Raw genomic sequence first — 19,917 nt, 5'->3', positions numbered from 1 at the left:
GCCTCTTTTTTTTTTTTTTTTTTTTTTGCTAGAGAATACATGGCCATTAATTTTTCAGCTGCTCTTCTTCTGATTGTGGCCACAAGATAGACCATCCTTAGTTTTTTGTAGAGGCTGCTGGAAGGTATCCCAATCAGGGCTCCTTGTGACTTGGTCAAGTGTCTAGTCAGAAAGTATTGAGCTTAACCAAGATCTACCTTTTTTTAGTAGCACAAGATCCTTGCTGTCTACCAGAACTGAATACTTCTTTTTCTCAGCCCGAGCATCTTTTACTATAATGAGACGAATTATACCCAAATAATCCCTTGCATGCCGTAAGGGAATGACGCTATGAGTCTGCAACATTGCTGGAAACCGCTGTGGTTGTGGTGTTTGCACCTCAACACAGGGCAGTTACAGATTGCTTCCTTACTGTGAATTGCAGTGAGAGTTGTGGTTGATTTGCTTTTGTAGAATGTGGTTTGCATTCCTGCACACAAGTGGGTGACAAAGAAGATGACATTTCTGAAAGCAATAATGCTGCAAGCTTAAGTGCCTCAATTGAAACTCATCAAGTTTTTAAACTTACAGATTAAATAGAAACCTGTTATGTCTCTTAAAATAGTTTTACTTTCTACTGTATAGAAACAGAGACTTGCAAGCTCTTAATCTTATGTGTCCGCTCACTAGGTCACTAACATTTGTATTTGATAAGCAACCGAGATAAAATCTGATGTTTTAAAGTGACATTGTGGTATAATGAAGGCATGTACAAAGATGCTAAAGCTGCCTGTTTAAATTGCCATAATTTAATTTGAAGTGAAAACTTTTTCCTCACTTCTTTCTTTGGTAAAGATCACTGAACTCATTTCCAATAACTCTGCTGGAATTATTCATATTTGCTTTGGCTTAATTTTTTTAAAGCTTTGCAGTTGCCTCTGAGATCTACAGTTTTAATGGAGGTCACTGAAACAGAAAACTGTTGTTTTTTCCCCCTCTCTTTTTAATAAAAGTAAGAAAATGTATTTTAAAGTAGTCCATTTGTCTGTTCCTTCTTTGCTGAGTGGCCATGAGCTTAACTTCTGTATTCCTTGCTTGTCTTTTACAGAGTACACAAGGGGTGGTGTTTGCCCTCTGTTTCATGGGGAGTGATTGATGTTCAGCTTAGGCAAATTGAGAGCCATTTCTATGTAAAATGGTAAAGTTGTGAGATGTTAGGATGTGATGCTGGATGTAGGCACTGAGCAGAGGAAGTCCTTTACCTTTGAGTAATTCCTGGCACAATCCCAGAGGGAAGCAGGCTTGGTGGTTAATTTTCCATACTGGTTTGTTCTGTCATCCCAGTTCCAAGCACAATTTTGGGGCTTTGAAGGACATATTCAGGAACTACATACCGAAACAGGTCTGGTGTTGCTATAACACTTGTTCCGGGGATGTAGAAAAACGTGATAAATCCCTTATCGCACAGAAGGATATTTGAAATCTCCACTTTGTAAGCCAGGAAACAGAAATGCAGAAAAGTAAAGTTGGGGTTTTCTCCCCGCAGTCCCGGAGCTGGAACCCAGATCCAGTGTCTGTGTCCTTACTGCTCAAGCAGGTTTTGGATGCTTCTTCTTTGAATGCTTCCCTCTACTGACTGCTCTCTCAGCACGCTGGGAGCAGAACGTTTGAATGGTCTGTACCTATGGAAAAACTGGGTGTTCAGCAAATTGAGCTTAAAGCTAATTCAGTTCAGCTGTGACTGGAGTGGAAGCAGTTCAGCCTGTAAGGATGATGTGTCAGAGTAATTTAGATTTTTATTTCCATCAGTGCTTCGATGGAGTTGCAGTTCACCTCCGGCTCACCTCTGTCATGAGGCATCAAAGCTGCTGGCATTTCTATGGGAACCTTTCGACATGCTCCCCCTATGTCACTGTTCCGTATGGCCTGTTTACACAGTAGCTGGATCTGAAGATGCTCTGGCATTATTCAGTGTGTAATGTGGGATTAAGCCAGATGTTGAATGAATTGGTTCTGCTTTCATGGCAAGCTCATCAGTTGTGCCCCTGCTCTAAAAATGCAGTACGTTTTCTGTGCAGATGAACTGTTTTGTGCGTTTGCGATGATTTTGCACAGGTTCCTTTTAACTTTCAGTCCCCCATCCACAGCTCCATGTCATAAGCATGTTCTCAGAAAGATGCTAACTTTTGGTAATAGAATAAGCTTTCCTTTATTCTAACTAGTTCTAGCAAAAGTAAGGTTTTTATTAGCAGAATTGCCTGCCAAGTGCCCCCTTATACTTTTAAAGATTCATGTCTCTCTCTAGACATGAAGAGGCAGGTTACTATGAAGCCCACGAAGGGAAGCTTTCAGGTGCCGCTGTCTGCTTAGTGTGTTCTTTCTTGTGAGAGATCTCGTGACCGCGGGCAATGGGTAGATCCCACGCAGCTTGGCTGCCCCACTGTTTGTTAGCTCCTTGATGCATGAACTAAAAGGGGGAAGGTGACTGCTGATTGTGTGAGAGGAAGAATTGGCTTACTGATGTGCAAATTTATCACAAATACTCTCTGTGAGATAGTCATCTTTTCTCCACCTGCCTGCCAAATCCTCTAATTACAATTCTTAATTTCAGAGTAGCCTTGTAGCCCTGAGCTTGAGCAGCGTTTTCTTAGACCAGCAGACAGTGCCAGGTGTGGTTTTGGGTTTGGTTTGTGTTGGGGTTTTTTCCCTGCCAAAATCAGGTTGTCTTATAATAAATTCTGGTTTGTGTAGGTAAACACGTTCTGGTTTCTTTTTCAGGAGACAGCAGCAGAGAAAAAGGAGTCCAGCCCGGATCAGTTGTGGCACAATCTACTGACTTCAAACGTACAGAGAAGTAAGAAGGAAGTTTTTAAATGTAGAGTAGGATTGGAAGGGGAGTAGGATCTGAAGTAGGGCTGGAACTGGAAGGGAAATTATACTAATCTAGGCTCTGAAAAGCTGGCTTGCTTTGTGGTGATTTTTGGTTTGGGTTGGGTTTTTTTTTTTTAAATACATGGTTATCTGCAGTTGTGGATTTAGTAAATTTTTCCAGGCTCTAGTGCTGTTAGGAATTGCTGCTCAAACTGATAACTCTAACTCTTCAAGAAAACAATTACAAGATGGAAATAAAAATCACTCTACCAAAGATCATATGGTGAAATCCTACAAATGCCATATGCAATTGTGTAAAGAGAAGTTAGCCATAGGTATGTCATTTAAATTAAGTCCATGCTCATGTCTTACCAGTGATCTGGTGATTGTAGCTGTAATGTTGTGGCTTTAAGCTACTAATCAGGCTTAGGGCTGTGCTATGACAACACTCTTTTCAAATGTTAATACATTTTTTTATTAAAAAAATCTGTCTCAGACTGGTCTTTTAGCACACTTGTTTTCTAAGCTTCATCCTTTTGGTTTTCTGAAATTCAAGACATTTTTTCCTCTGTAGCAGAAACCCAGGATTACTCCTGCACAGTTCGAAACCCTGGGAAAGAGGAGGTGTTCAACATGGATGTTGCCTACTCAGAGCAAGCAGCTGTCCTGCTCAAGGGATCGTTCCTGTCTGAACCTAGGAGGTTAAAGGATGGAAACACCCTAACTGTAAGCACTGAAGGATTTTTTCGCATTAGAATTTTAGATCCCCTCTTGTGTAGAGGGGTACAAGGCATTTGATTCAGCTCTATGATCAGTGCTTGGAAATGTCCTCTATGGATAGTGTTGGAATAGTAGGTCTCTAGTAGGTAGTATTATGTGGGGTTGGGCAAGGATAACTTGGGTAGTGAGGGATCAAAAGAAGTAGTACTTGTGTGAAACTAGCTATTTTGATTCAAATCTTGGTTATTTCTACTGAAAAGAGGAGAATAACTAACTGGACTTTCTTACTTGTAATGCTAAGAGCTTCCTTCCTTGCAAATGACTGGACTGCTTCCAAAGTTCAAGTAGATTAGGGTGGGTATCGGGTTGTCTTTAATTTAGATAAATTGAGATCTCAAATACAATTAAAGAGCAATGCTGAAAAGAGAAAATATTTATTCAGCTGTGGGTTGAGTAGAAGTAGGAGTAGTTTGGGGCATTTGTCTGGTGTTGAAAACAAGAGAATGAATAGTTGTCTGGTTATGGCAAGGAATGATAAAAATGCTGCAAAACTTGATACCAGTGGGATTAGTAATGATACTTGCACTGAACCTTGTGTGTGTGTTTTCCCTTAGAAATTTAAGATCCCCAAGGGCAGATTAGGAGTGACCAGGATTGGAGATCTGTCTGCTCAGGACATGAAGAAGATCCCCACACTGGCCCTTATTGAACTAACAGCGCTCTGTGATGTTCTGGGCTTTGAGCTGAAGAGAAACAAGGCAGCAAAACTGAAAACAACAGGTTGGTTGTATTTAATCTTGATTTTTAATTTTTTTGGGGTCCATTTTTAAATCAATCTTCTCATAGGTTTGTGTTTGAAGTGTTAGAACAGAGAGGGTCTTTGAAAAGAAACCTTGTGACAGGTGGTTTTCCCTTAGTCCTGGAAGCTTCCTGGATCATAACATCAAGACCCAGCACCACATTTATCTGTCAAATGCACTTGTCCTGTTAACTGTTCCTCTCTTTTTCTTCAGTACCTACACTCATAAAATGAGTGCTCTTAGTCTACAGTGGTGGATATATCCCTGACATTTGTATTAGTGGAGATACAGACTTATAACATGCTGTTTCTTTTGTAGAGAAAAGACTCTTTGGAGTGCCACTCAACACCCTGTTGGAAAATGACCAAAAACTGCTCCCCAACACCAAGGTCCCTCTGTTACTCCAGGCAGTAAGTTCTCTTCTGGTTTCATTTGCACCTCTGATCCTCAGTCAGGAAGCCTGTGATGAGGAAGGGCTGACTTCTCATCCTCTCTGCCTAAGAGTTTTATTTTTTCCCCTTTTTAATAGCTGTTGTCCTGCTTGGAAAAGAGAGGACTTGAAACAGAGGGCATTTTGAGAGTTTCTGGGTCGCAGACCAGAATCAAGGTATGAGATCTTTAGTAGTGTTCAAAAGTACTGGAGGTGATCAGGGAGAATGTTGCTGAAGCGAGTATCTAAATAACTGGAATTGCCTCATCTCCCTTCCCAGTACAACTGAAGGATCCATAGCTGGGAAATCTGGGAGTGTCTGCTGTGAGGGTCTCTGTGCTCTTGTCACTTGATGAGTTGCCCTCCTAGTGCTGATCTACAGAATTTCCCTTGTATTTGCTTATTAAAGCATGTAATAACTTCTGTCTTTTTTTTTATAGAGTCTGGTACAGAAGCTAGAAAGGGATTTCTATACTGGCCTTTTCCACTGGGATGAAGTCCACCAGAATGACGTATCGGGGCTACTGAAGAGATTCATAAGGGAGCTGCCGGCCCCACTGCTGACAGCAGAGTACCTCCCTGCTTTTGCTGCTGTACAAAGTGAGTCCCTGCTTTGGCTCTTTAGCACCAGTTTGCTGGTTTGTGCTTTTCTTGCAAAGCTCTGCTGGTCGTGGGCTCTCCTGTCAGGTGTGTAGGGAGCTGTGGATTCCGTGGGAATGCAGAGCACCATATAAACTATAGCCAAACTCAGTGTGCTGGGTGCTATGTGTGCTATTATGTGTCAGCCAGAGAGTCTTAGTCACTGGTGCTTGGTTGCATACGTCTTCGTGTAGGAACACTGTCCTGGAGTCTTAAATTATGTTGTGTCATTTGAGGCTGCAAGGTTGCTACTTGATAAATAATGCCATGCAGGCTGAGCTGTGGCAACTGGCCAAGGTGCTGGTCTCGGCTTGCCTGCAGGTCATGCAATGTTCTGCAAGAACCTTATTTTGAGGTTAGTGCCTCAACAGATGGCTTGAATGTGTTAGTTATGCACTTAAACAGTTAGCTTTTTTTTGTAGAAGAAATGGGGAATAATAGTCTTCTGATGTCCTTCAAGGGCATCAGACTTGCTGGTACACTGTGTACTCAGAAGACTGATTTCTTTCAAAGACATAGGTAGTTCACCTCATAAGGGTTGTATGAGCTTGATTTACTTCTGTAAAACAAGGTCTCAAATCCTAGATGACAAACACTACAATAAGTACTTGCCTTATTCCTTGGGGGATTCCCATGCTCAAAAAGAAGAGCGTCAGGAGCCTGAATCCTTTGTCCTATTGTCGCTCTCCCTCTCCAGATATTCCAGACCTGAAGCAAAGATTGCAAGCTTTAAACCTCCTGATTCTGATTCTGCCAGAACCCAACAGAAACACTCTAAAGGTAACTACCTGTTCTGGATTTAACTGGAAAAACATGATCTCATTTCAGGTTTTTATTGAAGGAACTCTATCAGCTTTTGTAAATAACATACATCACACTATCTGGTTTCATCTCACTGACTTGAGAATGGAAACCCATGATGGAGGGAGTGGGCAAACCTCAAGGCTCAGCAGTGACCATAAGCTGTAAGCACAGTCTGCCTCTTGGTGCAAACTTAAGAGTGGTAGGAATCCATGTGGTCTTGGAGCATCCTGTTCAGAAACATGCTCTTACCCTTCAGTGGGTTAAAGCACCTGACTGCGGAGTGAAAGATGTATAGGTCTTCTATGGTCTGTGGGCATGCTAAGATACAGGGAAAGAAATTCAGTCTTTTGATTCATCATCTATGAAAGAGTGTTTCAATTTAAAAAAAAAAAGCTCCTAAGCTTATAACTTCTTCCCCTTGTCTGATCAGAAGTCATCTCAAATCCTTCCACCTACTATGCTGATGGGATCGGCTTTGCAGGCAGTGCACAACCTCTGCCTTTCTGTGCTTTATAAGAACGGTAGTGATTGCTACTGCTGCTTTTTCTTCTTTTTTTTACTCCTGGGTAGTTTGGCTTCCACATAATAAAGACAAGGCTGCCTTAGCACCCTGCAAACTTTATTTAGAGTGCAGAAATACATAATCCAGCCAAAGATCATCTGTCATAAGTCATGGCTTCGGTGGAGGTGTGAGGCAGATCATCCAAAAAGGTTTATTTTTCCACATCTGGGAATAGCTTTGAGGGGATACTGGGGGAAGGGGGGTGTGTGTGTCATCTTTGGATTTTGTCACTTTTACGACTGGACTTTGTGAATTGCCACCTGCCAAGGAGTAAGAGCTCGACTTCCCACACAGATTCTTGAATACTGGACAAACTGTATCTCTGCTTGGTGTGGTTATTTGTTGCTATCCTAGTATTAGAAATTGCTCGCTGAACTTCCTGACTGGAGAAATAGGATTTGCTCATGGATATGAAGAAAAAATGCTAATTAAATGATCTCTCCAAAAATTGCCACAGTAGTTTCTTGAGGACTATAAGTAATGGATGTCTTTATCTTCCCCTCTCTTTTAGGCTCTACTTGAATTTCTCAGCAAAGTGGTTGCCAGGGAGAACAACAACAAAATGAACCTCTGGAACGTTTCCACGGTCATGGCCCCAAACCTCTTCATGCACAAGGGGCTGCCAAACAAGATCCCCGAAGGGAAGGAGAAGCAGCTGGCAGAGGGGGCGGCTGACGTTGTGCGGATGATGATCCATTACCAGGATTTGCTCTGGACAGTAAGTTGTGCAGGTGTTTTGCGGTATGGTGTAGCAGTGTCTTGGTCTGCCTAGAATTGGAATAGGGGAAGGGATAGTCTTGGAAATTTCAGAGGAGTTAAATGTCTGTAGGCAAAACCTCTGGCTGAGTTCCAAGACTACCTGTTTTCAACGTATATGGATATTTTTGTTTATTCAAGGAACTTCATAAAGTGATATTTAGGTTCTTAAATGGCATCCTAATGTCTGCTCGATCTAATTCTTATCTTCTTCCTTCTTCCCTTCCCAGGTCTCCTCTTTTCTGGTAGCTCAAGTGAGAAAACTGAATGAGAGCAATAGCAAAAGGTACCAGTTTTGTGACAAGCGAATTAAAAATTTGTTGCGGAAGATTCACGCAGATAAAGACAAAGTGGAAAAGAACCAGGGAGAGGTGAGTTAGGGCTTGGAAAAACTGGGCGCTTTCATAAGCGTCAAATACTTTATCATTGCAAGTGCTTTCTTGAGAACTTGGAAAACTGTGAGGAGTGATGCTCTTTACAGAGCCAGAGGGAGAAAAATCTGCAGAACCACAGGAACCAGCTTCTCAGACCCTTTTGGCCGTGTTGTGGTGAACACTGATCCCAACAGCCAGTGTACTAAATACATTTCAGGCTACAAAACACTCGGTTAAGATCCTGCATTGTGGTGGGAGAAGAGGGAAGAGACGAGAAGCAGAAATGCTGGTCTCTACCTCACACAAAGAGCAGAATTCACGTGGCTGTAGATGCTCCATGTGTTTAGGCAGATATGTCTGCCATGACAAAAGCAGGCTTATTTTCATGAACTTAAAGCAAAAATTTAGGCTATTACAGTAGTGTAAAAGTACATTTTTGATTCTCATTTTCTTATTGCTCCATGATGCTGCTGATCTGTATGGGCAGGTTTGAGGATGAGGTTCTTGCCACTTAAAAGGAGAGAACTAAGTTCCCTCATAAACGAAATGGCTCCACTCCTCCTTGTGTTGGTGGAGACTGAGATTTTTTTAGACAGACATTACTATCACATCTATTTGTGTATTAAAGTTGGAAAAAGATCTTTGGAGTCATTCTGCCTTGTTTTGGTTGCCACTGTTAGTTAAGTAAGTGTAGGTCTGTGGCAGCTAAATTACATCATGCAGTGCTGGATTTTAAGTATTGCGTAGCAGTGGTGGTGGTGCAACTGGGATGCTCTAAGGACACGAGCTAGATGGACTCTGCAGGTAGAACTAATACTTTGAAAACTTAAATCTGCAGAACTGAAGAAGAGTTTGTGTTCTCACAGGGCAGTACATCCCCTGCCTTTCTATACGAGTTGGGATACTGAGATGACATCTACCTAAAATTTGGCTTATTAAGACCACATGTCACTGTTGAAGGTTCTCTCATTTCAGAAAGGGCAACTGCTGTTTAGGCAGCCAAGCAGATGACCCCATGCTTAGAACAGTGCTAATAGGACTTACTAATGGTCTTGGTGTTCAGCGCTGTTTTTGCAAAAGATTTGGGTTTGCAAAATGAACTTGCTGCAGATGAGACCCCGTTAGAATAGTTCAATGTTCTCCACAAAATTTCTGAGAAGTTACTTTGTGAAGGAGTTGATGAAAACAAAACAATCTTGAGAAAATAGCACTTGAACTCTGCTCTGTGGTGTTTCAGTGCTGCTTTTTTTTTTTTGAAACTACTTTTCTGAAATTCAGTAGTCTGTCTGCAATTCAACTGTCTAAACTCCTTTTCCAGTAGTTTAAATGAATTCCAGGCAAGTCTATCAGACTTGGGCAAAACAATTTGTCAAAATTTATTCTGACAAATCCGATTTTCATCTGAGCTTGTCGCTTCTAGTGCTGGTGCTGTATTTGAACAGCAGAGAGCACCAGCGCACGCTGATGGAGAGCGATGCTTTTCTCCCCAGCCACAGCACTGAAATGCAGATGACTTATTTATAATGCTCACCTTGAAGCTTCCAGTCTGTACTATATGTAGGATATGAAACAAACCTAAATTCTCTGAACAGCTGCCTGGATAAGTTTATTTCTTCACACTCTTCAATCTGTTTTGAAATTTGATGTTTTAGCTGGTAACAAAGCCTGTCTTTAAGCACTTTCTTCTTTTTCCCTGCCTTGTTCAGCCTTCCAAGATTGTGAAAGTCCATGCTTCGCTTCTCCTGAAGGATTCGCTAGAGGTGCATTTGAACAATGCAACCAGAGTTGCTGATGTCTTGAGGCAGTTTCAAAAGAACCTGTGCCAGAATGGCTGGAATATTGTTAACACTGTAAATCTCCTCAAGTGGTAAATGGCTTTTTCTCTGCTTAAAAAAGAAAAAAAGTGGTCTAGTTGCTGTTTTCTGTCTTCTGGCAGAGCTGATGTGGTGGCACAGTGAGCTATTAGGAGGCTGTTTTCTGCCACTCTGTTCTAGAGTTTTGGAAATAATGTGTTGGATGGGACAAGCAAATGTTAGTTCAACTGAGTGATTCCATTGCTGTGCTCAGGAGGTCAGGGAGTCCCTCTGGTTTGCTGGATGGTATGTGAACTTTAGCAGCCTTGCTGCAGGAAAGGGAAAGTAGAATAACATTGGCCCTGCAAAACAAACCCTCTCTAGCTCTTCTAGAGAAAAACATCACCTGTGAAAATTACTTGCCTGGAGTAGTATTTCCAACCTGTGTAGGTTAATGTAGGGGCTTCCTAAAATAAGGGCTGCAATTCTCTCCTATGGTCCAGTAGTGAATTGCTGAAACAACCAAAAAAACCCCGAACAAAATAATTCCCGTGCTCCTCTCACCAAGCCAGCAGACCATATTTAGTAGGTAAAGTGCTAGCGCATCTCCTGACCGTGATCTTGGGCAGGAGATGTCTAGCCAAGGAGGGTGGATGGGGAAGCTGGCTGAATATGGGACAGCTGGGAACTAGAATCTGACTAACAAGCTACTACAGCTGCTGAAGTCTTCCTGCAGATGAGCTTCTCTTGGACAGGAATGCTGCCAATGAACTTTGGTATTTATGCTGTCTTCCTATTGAGAAGTTAGTGTTTGCATGTAGTGTTCTTGGTACCAGCAAGGAATATCTGCGTTGTTTTCTTTTTTTTTTCCAGTTTTGGGTGTCCTTTTTGACAGCTGCACTGTTCAGGAGGATCAGCAAGGTCTCAGTACCATGGCCCGTAGCTTTCTTGACCGTTGCTGGCCTCTGAACCATAAACAGTTTTGGGGAAGAAACATTACTAAACTGCATAACTTGCCTTTCACAGAGCTTTAACTTCAATGTGGTTTTCTTTCTCCAGTAACAACTCCATGGAGTGCACAAACTTGCTCCTGTATGAAGTGGGAGGCAATATTGGTAAGTGGTAACTGAAAATGAGGACTCTGATATCCAGCTTCTTGTGCTTGACTTATCTTATGAGGGAGTTAAAGGACGAGATTGGGAGGGGTCTTCAAAAGTTAAAAGTCAAATGAACAAGTGTGGGTTAACCTCACCCACAGCAAAGAGCACCTGTCAAAGCTCGTGTGTCTTCCAGCCATCACTGCAAAGCCTTTGTAGTGCAAGTACATGGGAAGGTTGGACTTCCAAAAATACTTAACATGAATGGATCTTATTCAGAAGCTGCCTGTCAAGAAAGGTGGAAACTCAGGAGTCCAAAAGTCTTGAGGTCAGAGGTGTGCACAGTTTCGTCTATCTTAAAAACAAACCAACCTCCCATTCTTTAAATGTACCATGTTAAACTCCCTCTTCCCTCAACGATAAAGCTTCATGTTTGGAATTAAGTGTAGAACTTCAAACCATAAACTACATTCACCTAAGTAAAGAACAACTTCATCCTATGCCAGTATAGGCTTTAATTGTGTGCTTCTTATCTGGGCTTTAATTGAGGTATGTTGGCCCATGGCATCATTACTAACGGTGGCCAGCTCCAGGTATGAATTCTATCTGCCTTCATCAATTTTCTGACAAAAGAACCCATACTAACTTGGGTGGAAGTTTCTCAAATTATATAGTTAAACAAATGGCTGATGTTCATTAGTCACTGATTTCCACTCATCAATAGGGTAATGTCATCAGATAGAGACGTAAATAATACGTTACCAGCAGCAGAATAGGGTGTCTGAAAATGGAAGGGGATTTTTATGCCCTGTTACAGCTGCTTCTGGAGACTGTCAGTTACTGGAGTGCTTTGGCTGCCTCTAGTATTTCTCTGAGTAGCATCTGTAGAGGAAAAGCTCTGTCATTGGAAACAATTCAGTCTCTGGATTTGATCGCTAACGCGTTTCACGATGGTTTTCAAGTGCTAACGTTATTGTGTATTAGAGTACCTTTCCACAAAGATCAAAGCTTGGGCTTAGTATAGTTTAAAGAAACATACATTAATTTTAACATAAATAACTAGAACTTTTCCAGATTTGTGGAAACACTTCTGAATGGTTGTCATATTGAAATTAGTGTAAACAAATACCAGTTGTGGGGTGGGTTTGTTTGGGGTTTTTTTTTGTGGGGGGTGAGTGGGGTGGTGGTGACTAGAAACTATAGGACTAATGATATGAGAAATGCTTTTTTCTCTGAATCTCTTGGTTTGGTAGGTGAACATTGCCTGGACCCAGACACTTACCTCTTAGACTTGTACCATGTCAATCCCCATGCTGAGTGGATAATTAAGCAAAACCCATCTTATCCTCGGATGTTCTAAGGAAAGCATGAGCAAAGCGAAGCATTTGGTGGAAGTTTTTGGAAGGCATGGAAAAGCTATAGAGATGTTCCTGGTATAGTCACAGACTGGACAATGCTTGTATCTTTGAAGGAAACCCAGCTTTATTTACTACTTCCATGACAGCTGGCTGTGAGAATACGCGAGCCTGAATGCTAACAGGGGTGTTGATAACAAGCAGCAATTATTATGTAGCAGAATTTGCAAGGGATATGATTCTTCTTAAACAAAATACCCCTTCCCCCCAAAACAAACCCTGCAATCAAAGCTACAGCGATTGTGCAGCAAAGATGGAACGTAAGAGGAGAAACATTGTCTTGAAGATGGTAGAAGACAGCTGCTGCTTCTGTGTTTGCTCTTTCTTCTGATCACATCCACGTTTTGGAGGAGAGACAGCCAAATGCTGCAGTGGTACTAATGACATCCCTTTGGTAAGATCCACTATTGACTGTTGCACATCACTAGAAGAAGTTGTGATCCTGGGTTTCTCTAATAAAATGCTGTTATTTTCTTTGAAGAATGAAGAAGGGTGCTTCCAAAAAGTCCAGGTGGGACCTGAAGCCAACATCCTGTATCTAATGACTACAGTTAAATACGCTTATGCCACACAAGAAAATAGCTGTCCTTGGAAAAAAGTATGGGATGGACAGTAGCCTTTCAAATGTACAGTTTGATAGGAGAGATGCCTGTCCCATACAGCTCTGCTGGTAATGCAAAAACAAATGTACAGGTTGCTGTTGATGATGGTAAAACATGCATTTATTTTGCTGGACAACCAATATATCAGTGGATAACCAAGGAAATATTCTGAAGTTAATTTGAGGTTAGTAATCTGACCTGGCCACATGAACGAAACTTCTTTTTGGAAGACTCTGTGTGAACATGTCTGTTTAAAAACAAAACCAACCAACAAAAAAACCCCAAACAAAAGACACCCCCAAGATGTGCAGCAGGTGAAATAAGAGGTCCATGCCTGTGTCTGGTCGCACAGTGGGTACTGAACTGAGCCTTTACCGCTCTGACTGCACGTTCTCATCCCACGCAGCACAGTGTGATCCCTGTGGCCTGGAGAGACGAGGATAGAGCAGAATGCTTGCACCTCGCATGGCTGCATGATCATCATACCACCTCAGCTCGAATTAGACTGCGCTTGTAGAAGAGGAGTGCAGAAGTATTGTTTTCCTTTGTGGTGATGCTGAAATACCTCAGGTGAGGGAACCTACTATGCAGTTACAGAGGATGGAACATGCACCATTTCTGAAAATCCTGATGTCTTTTTTTTATATGCTATTTTTAAAGACTGTTGGATATTTATTCATGTGGCAGAAGTAGGGCTGCCCTGCAAGCGTATACTCAAAGTATTTCATTTGCCAAGTTTTTGTCACTATAGTGCAGCTATCTCCAGTATTATTTCTTTTGTTTAACTGAATTTGTTTCCATTGTAGTCTGAACTTTTCCTTCTCTGTTCTTTTTGTTTCTCAGGCTTATGTGTAGCTATCCCTATTTGTTATCTCAAAGTCCCAGTTTCTGTTGTAAGGGCACTCCATTTGGTTTGCCTGTGTGGTTAAATTCTCTTGGTGGTTTAGATCCTTGAGGAACAAGTGAGCCATAGTCCATATTCGTTTTAACCTGTTGTGAATACTGCGTGAGTGGTGCTGATGTCTTGAAATGATGCATATATTCGAGCGTCTGTCTGCTTTTTTTGGTTGAGATGATGCAGATGCACTGACGGGTGGGATCATCTTCATAGCTGTCCTTTTAAGAACCCATAATAGAAACTTGCAAAAAACCCCACCTCTCAACCCTAACCCAGAACCCCAATGTCATGACTTCTTGAGGTACCTCTGTTTTATAGAGCTTAAACTGTGCCTAAAAGAGCCTGATTCTTATCCTTGAGGATGGGTGCTCTGTGTCTCTTGAAAGATCAAGCTGCTTTAAAATTGGGCATTAAAAATTGAAGGTACCTATTCACTCGTCACCTCTGGAAATCTTTGTTGCGGTGATGGAACTCAGCAAAGAGCAAATGCCAGAGACGTGATTCTGTAAGAAATACCTAACTCACCAAGGTATCAGTGGGAGAGACAGAAGAACCTGTTCCTGTTCAGAGATGCTTTGTAACCTAAGTCGCATCCCTGCAAATTGCATAACACTGCATTTTTTTTCCACCCCTCATATACTGGATGTTTTATTCAACATACTGGTTTCCGTACGTATGGTGGGGGAAATGCTACGTCACTGCTTCTGTAAACAACAACAGAGTGGGTTTTTTTGAACACCAAATAATGTGAATCAGTGCTGTGAAAAACAAGGTTGCTGGGAGATTTTCATGAGACAAATATCAGTTCTCAAATCTGAAAAGAAATGTAAAGAAAAAAACCAAAACAGCAAACATCTTTTTCCAGATGATGGATATGCTTTTATATTTTTCTTTCCTATCTTTGTACCAAAAAGTAAGTATGAATTTTTCAGTCACTGATGTGCAACCTACTTCTGAATGCTGGCTTTTAATAACTTTTTTACAAATTTTTAATTCTGTATTTAAAATTCATTTATTCAATGAAACAATAAAAAAAAGTGAAATCTCTTGGCTCCAGTTTCATTAGTGGCTGAGAATAAGTTTACCACAGTAAATAGCACCACATCTGTGAATGCCAGCAGGATTTGCATCATGCCTGAAGAGCGATGTACCTGTGGTCTAAGTGAGCTTGACAAGAGTTTCTTCCTCTTCAGATGATCCTGTGGGGTTCCTGCAAAAGAAGGATCCAGGAAGAGGAGGTCAGTGTTGGGTATAGAAAGCCCAGAGAAAGGTTGACAGGGGGCTGAAGGTCTGTTTGTGAGCACCAAGGATTAGTGACTTCTGAAGGACGAGCTGTTGTTAAAGATTTAAGCTTGAGGAAGGATGTCCATGTCCCGTGAGAGGTCCCCTTCCCACCCCCTCAGTCTCTTCTCAGTTGGGCTGTGCTCAGTGGCGTACGTCCTGGGAGGACTAGCCAAGTTGGCCAAGAGTAACAGGAATCCAGCCTGAATCTCTGGTTATGTTATGACTAATATTTTAGTGTTCAATAGTCAGTGATGAAATGTGGCATAAATCCACTGCTATTTGTTTAAAGCAGCAGCCTGTCCAGTATAACTGGTAGAAAAGCAGGACTTGCCATCCTATCCAGAAACAAAAGCGAAGGGAGGAGGATCCAAGCGGCTTTAGAAAGCTGTCAGAGCAATTATCGGAGGAAAACACCAACTTATCAAACTCATTTCACCCATTCATCTTCAGCAGTATCAAAGTGCTAATCTCTCCCATCCCCAAGGGCATTTTTTGATTGATCATTACACAGCTATCACCCCTGCTCAGAACAAAAGCCCAGTATTTATTCTGGATGCAACTTAAAGTCGGGTGTGCTGAGATAACAGCACATAGCATAAAAGAATCTTGCAAATGTTGATTAAATGTATTTGTGGATAAAGTGGAACTGAAATAGCACATATTAGAAAAAAAAAATCTTTGCAGAAATACAGGGTCTTCACAGGAACAAATGAAGCTTCAACCCTTGGAGGGAAATGCTGTAGGAAAACAACTAAATACATTTCCTGGAGCAAAGTAAATGATGGCAAATACTGTTGTAAACAAAATACAGTTGCATTTGTTTAAATCTATTTCTTTCCCCTAGTGCACTTGCTAGTGATGAAAACAAGACAAATGACATCTGTGGTTTTGCATGCTAGAGAATGAAATTTTAAAGTTCTCGCCAAATCCTGTCTGGTCTTGGTTGCACATGAGGGTTTCAGATGCCCTCACCTTGGGGGAGAGGGGAAATAAGAGGTCATAGTTCAATATTTTAACTTGTTAGAAAAGAAAATGTGCAGCAGCTAGGAAATGGCCATGGCAGGATCAGTTCCTGTGGTTTTCCCCAGCCATCTCTACTCCCTACAAACTCAAGCTTCTATGTTTTGGGATTTTTTTGTGTGTGTCGTGACAAACACTTTCTTTTCTGAAGCAGCTTTACATTGACTGTCCCTTCCCAGGTCCTTGTTGTCCAGGGGAAGGCAGGTGACCTCTCCCATCAGTTGGACCTCACAGGATCCACTGAGCTCAAAGAGTTGAAACTTTTTTCCCCATGCTATGTTCTGTTATCTAGTTCTATCTGAGGGCTGGTCTAAGGAATGGGAAGTGGGGAGGAAATCCCTTTGGTCCTTAGAAGGGAACTTGTAGTGATGTTTTCACCTCTCTGACTCTCTTGGCTGTCCCTGCTTGCCTGGATGGTGACCTTGGAGTAAATAACTAGGGGATAAAGGAGGAAAAGAGGAAGAAAATCAACAGAAATGGAGGGTGTAGGTGTACTATGGGGGTTGTTTGGGGTTTTTTTTGTTTGTTTTGCAGGGTTTGGAACAGATGCAGATGGACACAAGTTCTGCCGTCCTCTCCTTGCTCATCCCAAACCTTGCTCTTGGCAGGCTGCAGTAGAAACCTGCTCCAGTGATTCTCCATCCTTTACTGGCTGAAAGCCAAGGGCTATTTTCCCTTGCCTTCAGCTATCGTTAGCCTGCCCTTCCTGTGCCGAGACGATGACCCGAGCCTTCAGTACTGGATGGACTTCATGTTGGTCCACGTGTGTGGATGGGTGCTCCAAGGTGTGCATGGACAGCTTGGGATTTGTGTTGAAACCGAATCTTTTGAGCCTTACCCAGAGTTTTAGATGTCCTGAGGAGCGTGGTTATCCGTAACCCACCTGTGTTGCCTCCTGTCTCAGCTCTTTGTATGTGCCTAGTCAGTGCAGGTGGAGAAAGTTGCTCTTATCTGTGCTGACAACTCTGTAGTAAGCCGTTTCTGGACACAAGAGGCAGTCGGAAAGTGGAATAATTGCCTTTCACTTATAACAAACCAGCAGAGCTGGCTCAGGGTTTCAAGAGAGACAATTAAAGATATTGCATTGTTTTCTTCAAAAGGAGAAATAGACCTGGGGGTTCCCTAATAGCCCTCCTGATTCTGCACTGCGCTCTCGGCGCGTGTTGTTGTGGGTTGCATTTATTATGAGCCACTTATTATTATCCCTAATTATTTAGCAGGGGGGAGGTCTCTCAGTAACAGGCGAATTTGTGACTTGATGAACACTCAGCTGTCTGTATTTAAGATAAAATTACTGTAATTAACAAATCGATCAATCCTATTTTCACTTTGGCTCGCTGGGACAGAACAAATGGGCTAAATGAGACCTATTTTGTACAAAGGTAGAGAAAGGGGTTTGCAGACCTCAGGATACACAGGCTTAAAGCTTTTTTTTTTTTTTTTTTTATTCCACACACTGCTTTTCTTCTCCACACGCTGCTTTTAATGGTAATGTCATGTAATTGTCTCTTGTTAGATAATTTTGTCTCCAACAAAAAGCACTCACGCTGCGCTTTCTTCAGCCCAGCAAGGCAGAGGCATGGCGGGTGAATAGCCAGGTGGGTTGTTTTACTATAACCTAAACCTCGAGCAGGGGTGGGTTGGATCCCCTGGGTGCTGTGCTCTCTTGTGACTCTTACTTGGTTGTTTGCAGAACTTATGTCTTTAAGAGCAAGATTAATCCCTCAGGTTGTTTTATGGTTGGCAGATGTTGCCTGTTCCATCTCCCCCAGCTGCTGCTCTTCATGCTGCTTTGCTGTCCAAGGGTGTACGTGCTTCTGGCCCTGGCCAATCATCCCGGCTCTCTGGTGTGGGAAGAACTTGTCCCCAGCTCTTCCAGGTAATTGGTGCCTTCAAGCACTTGCTCGATAGAACAGAATTTAAATAACTCTTCTGCAGCTGCAGTTTTTTCCTGCGTTTCTGGACAGGCACCCACCTTACGTTGGCATCTCTCAGGCTGCACTTTGCACATCCCGGGTGTGTTGAAATAGCACAGAGTGCAGAATAGTCACTGGACTTTGAATTCGTGCCCTTAGTTCATGGTAGTTTCCTAATGAAAACAATGCTTGGAGCCATGCGCCGCTTAGAAAGCGTTCAGCTACCAGGTTTTGTCCCTGTTTAAGCTTTTCAGGTACGTCTGTGCACTCTAGCAATCTCGCGCTGCGTGTTGTCAGTCCATCCTCACTGCCTCGTCGCTCCGGGATTGCATGGCACCTGCACGTGTATTTAAAGTGATCCCATTAAGTAGACAAGGTTTTGGAGGGCCAAGGAGATGCTCTCCGTTTCACTGTACTCTGCTCTCCTGTGAAGTGAACTGGTAAAGGGTAGATCTGCTGTAGAAGAAGAAACCAGCTCTGGCTGTCAGTACGAAAATGGGGAGGGCAACCAAGCATCTTCTCTGAGAAATGGGGCTGTCCCTGTGACTGGCTCCATGCAGGGCAGATCTGGCGGTGATGGAGGGAGAGACTGTCCCAGTTACAGAATGAGACTGCTTCAGCATCAGCTGCGTGCTCTTGCAGCAGGAAGAGATGTCTGTGGGGGAGCTGGCACTCGTGCCGATGATGGCGGTTCTCGCTACGCCTACTCGTCTAGTGGGGTTTGCTTACATATGCCGTGTAAGAAAATCACAGTCAAATTTATTTCAACAGATTGTTAAAAAAAAAAAAAAATAATCTGTAAGTGCCTGGAGGGACTGGAACTGCTTAACCTGGAGAGTCATCTTTGTCCCATCCCTTTTTGCAGATGCCAGTAGGGAGGTTTATCCCTGCTGAACCCATACCTGCAGGCAGGCAGCAGCTGCGGTGTGATAAGGGCAATACGTCTGATGGATAAATGGGCGCTGGAGGATGCGTGGCTTGGTCTGTAATGCTGATGGCTCAATGTTTCAGAGGTCCTCATCGTCACCACCTTGTTTTGTGGCGTGTGAGGCTGCCCTCCATTTTGGAGGCTGGTTGCATCTTTTGGGCGTTTTGCTGCTCTTCTCCAATCCTGTCTATCGCTCTCCATCGGGCATGTCTTCTGTCCAGCTCTGGATACATCTCTGGCTGGAGGGGACACTGAGTCGCTGCTGTAACTGTCACATACATGCAAGGAAAACCCGTGTTGAACCGTCAAAGGCAGAGCCAAGAGCATTTGAAAGCTTCATTAGCTGGGCTTTGTTCTGACGGCGCAGTCAGGCGGGGAAATAATGCCGTGAGTGTTATCAGCCATGTGCAGGAGGCGGTTGCGTAGCAACCCCGATTGGGGTACCGCGTGGCTTTTCCAAGAGGAAAAAGAAATACTCATTTTCTTCAATTTAGAGGCATTGCAAACAAGAATTCATTATTGACAAAGGATTCACTTAGGTTTTACATCTTGTAAAGAGATGGCAGGCAGTGTTGGCCTCGTTTTAGCATCGTGTAGATGCAAACTCACAAGTTAAATGAACCCGGGACAATTTAGGGTTTGTGTTTTCAGCTGCTTTTTTTCATCCCTTTGTCCTGCTGGGGCACAAAATAGGGTGAGGACTGGAAATGTCATTGTTCCTTTCAGACCTGATGTAAAGGCATCTCCAGGGAGCCCTCCTTGATATCACATTGATTATTACAGGTGAGAAGGGCAACTGTGTTCCCTCTTCCCTCTGAGCCCTGTTTGGAGAGTAATGTGCAGAAGGGGGATGGTTCTGCTACTGCATCTCCATGTCAGGCTGGAGAAGTGGTCAGGCTTCAGACCCCCTTCAAATCTGCAGTACTTGTGGGGCTGTTAAGGAGCAATGGATGTGAGGTGGATGTATGGATAGGAAATATTCACCAACCCACTTCTTGTCTGGAATCCTAGATGGTAAGATTTGGGTAA

At 42.7% G+C, this 19,917-nt stretch overlaps 1 protein-coding gene across 5 annotated transcripts in view; it reads left to right on the top strand.

Annotated features, from left to right (window-relative positions):
• ARHGAP40 (Rho GTPase activating protein 40) overlaps positions 1-14,787 on the top strand; it is a 46,503-nt gene extending 31,716 nt beyond the window's left edge. For 4 of the 5 annotated variants that reach the window (XM_075768622.1, XM_075768620.1, XM_075768621.1 and 1 more), the window contains exons 4-15: positions 2,758-2,833; positions 3,425-3,576; positions 4,185-4,350; positions 4,689-4,780; positions 4,900-4,977; positions 5,241-5,400; positions 6,137-6,219; positions 7,317-7,523; positions 7,792-7,932; positions 9,642-9,802; positions 10,788-10,843; positions 12,079-14,787. In XM_075768622.1, the coding sequence (XP_075624737.1) occupies positions 2,758-2,833; positions 3,425-3,576; positions 4,185-4,350; positions 4,689-4,780; positions 4,900-4,977; positions 5,241-5,400; positions 6,137-6,219; positions 7,317-7,523; positions 7,792-7,932; positions 9,642-9,802; positions 10,788-10,843; positions 12,079-12,185 (1,479 nt within the window). In that variant the 3' untranslated portion in view covers positions 12,186-14,787. The remainder of the gene's footprint in view (positions 1-2,757; positions 2,834-3,424; positions 3,577-4,184; positions 4,351-4,688; positions 4,781-4,899; positions 4,978-5,240; positions 5,401-6,136; positions 6,220-7,316; positions 7,524-7,791; positions 7,933-9,641; positions 9,803-10,787; positions 10,844-12,078) is intronic. The other variant, XM_075768618.1, reaches the window with a different exon arrangement.
• Positions 14,788-19,917: the final 5,130 nt, after the last annotated feature.

The sequence above is a fragment of the Balearica regulorum genome, chromosome 16 (assembly GCF_011004875.1).
Source record: "Balearica regulorum gibbericeps isolate bBalReg1 chromosome 16, bBalReg1.pri, whole genome shotgun sequence".
NCBI lineage: Eukaryota > Metazoa > Chordata > Aves > Gruiformes > Gruidae > Balearica > Balearica regulorum.
Note: the sequence above shows the minus strand (reverse complement) of the source record. Positions and strands in the feature narration are given on the sequence as shown.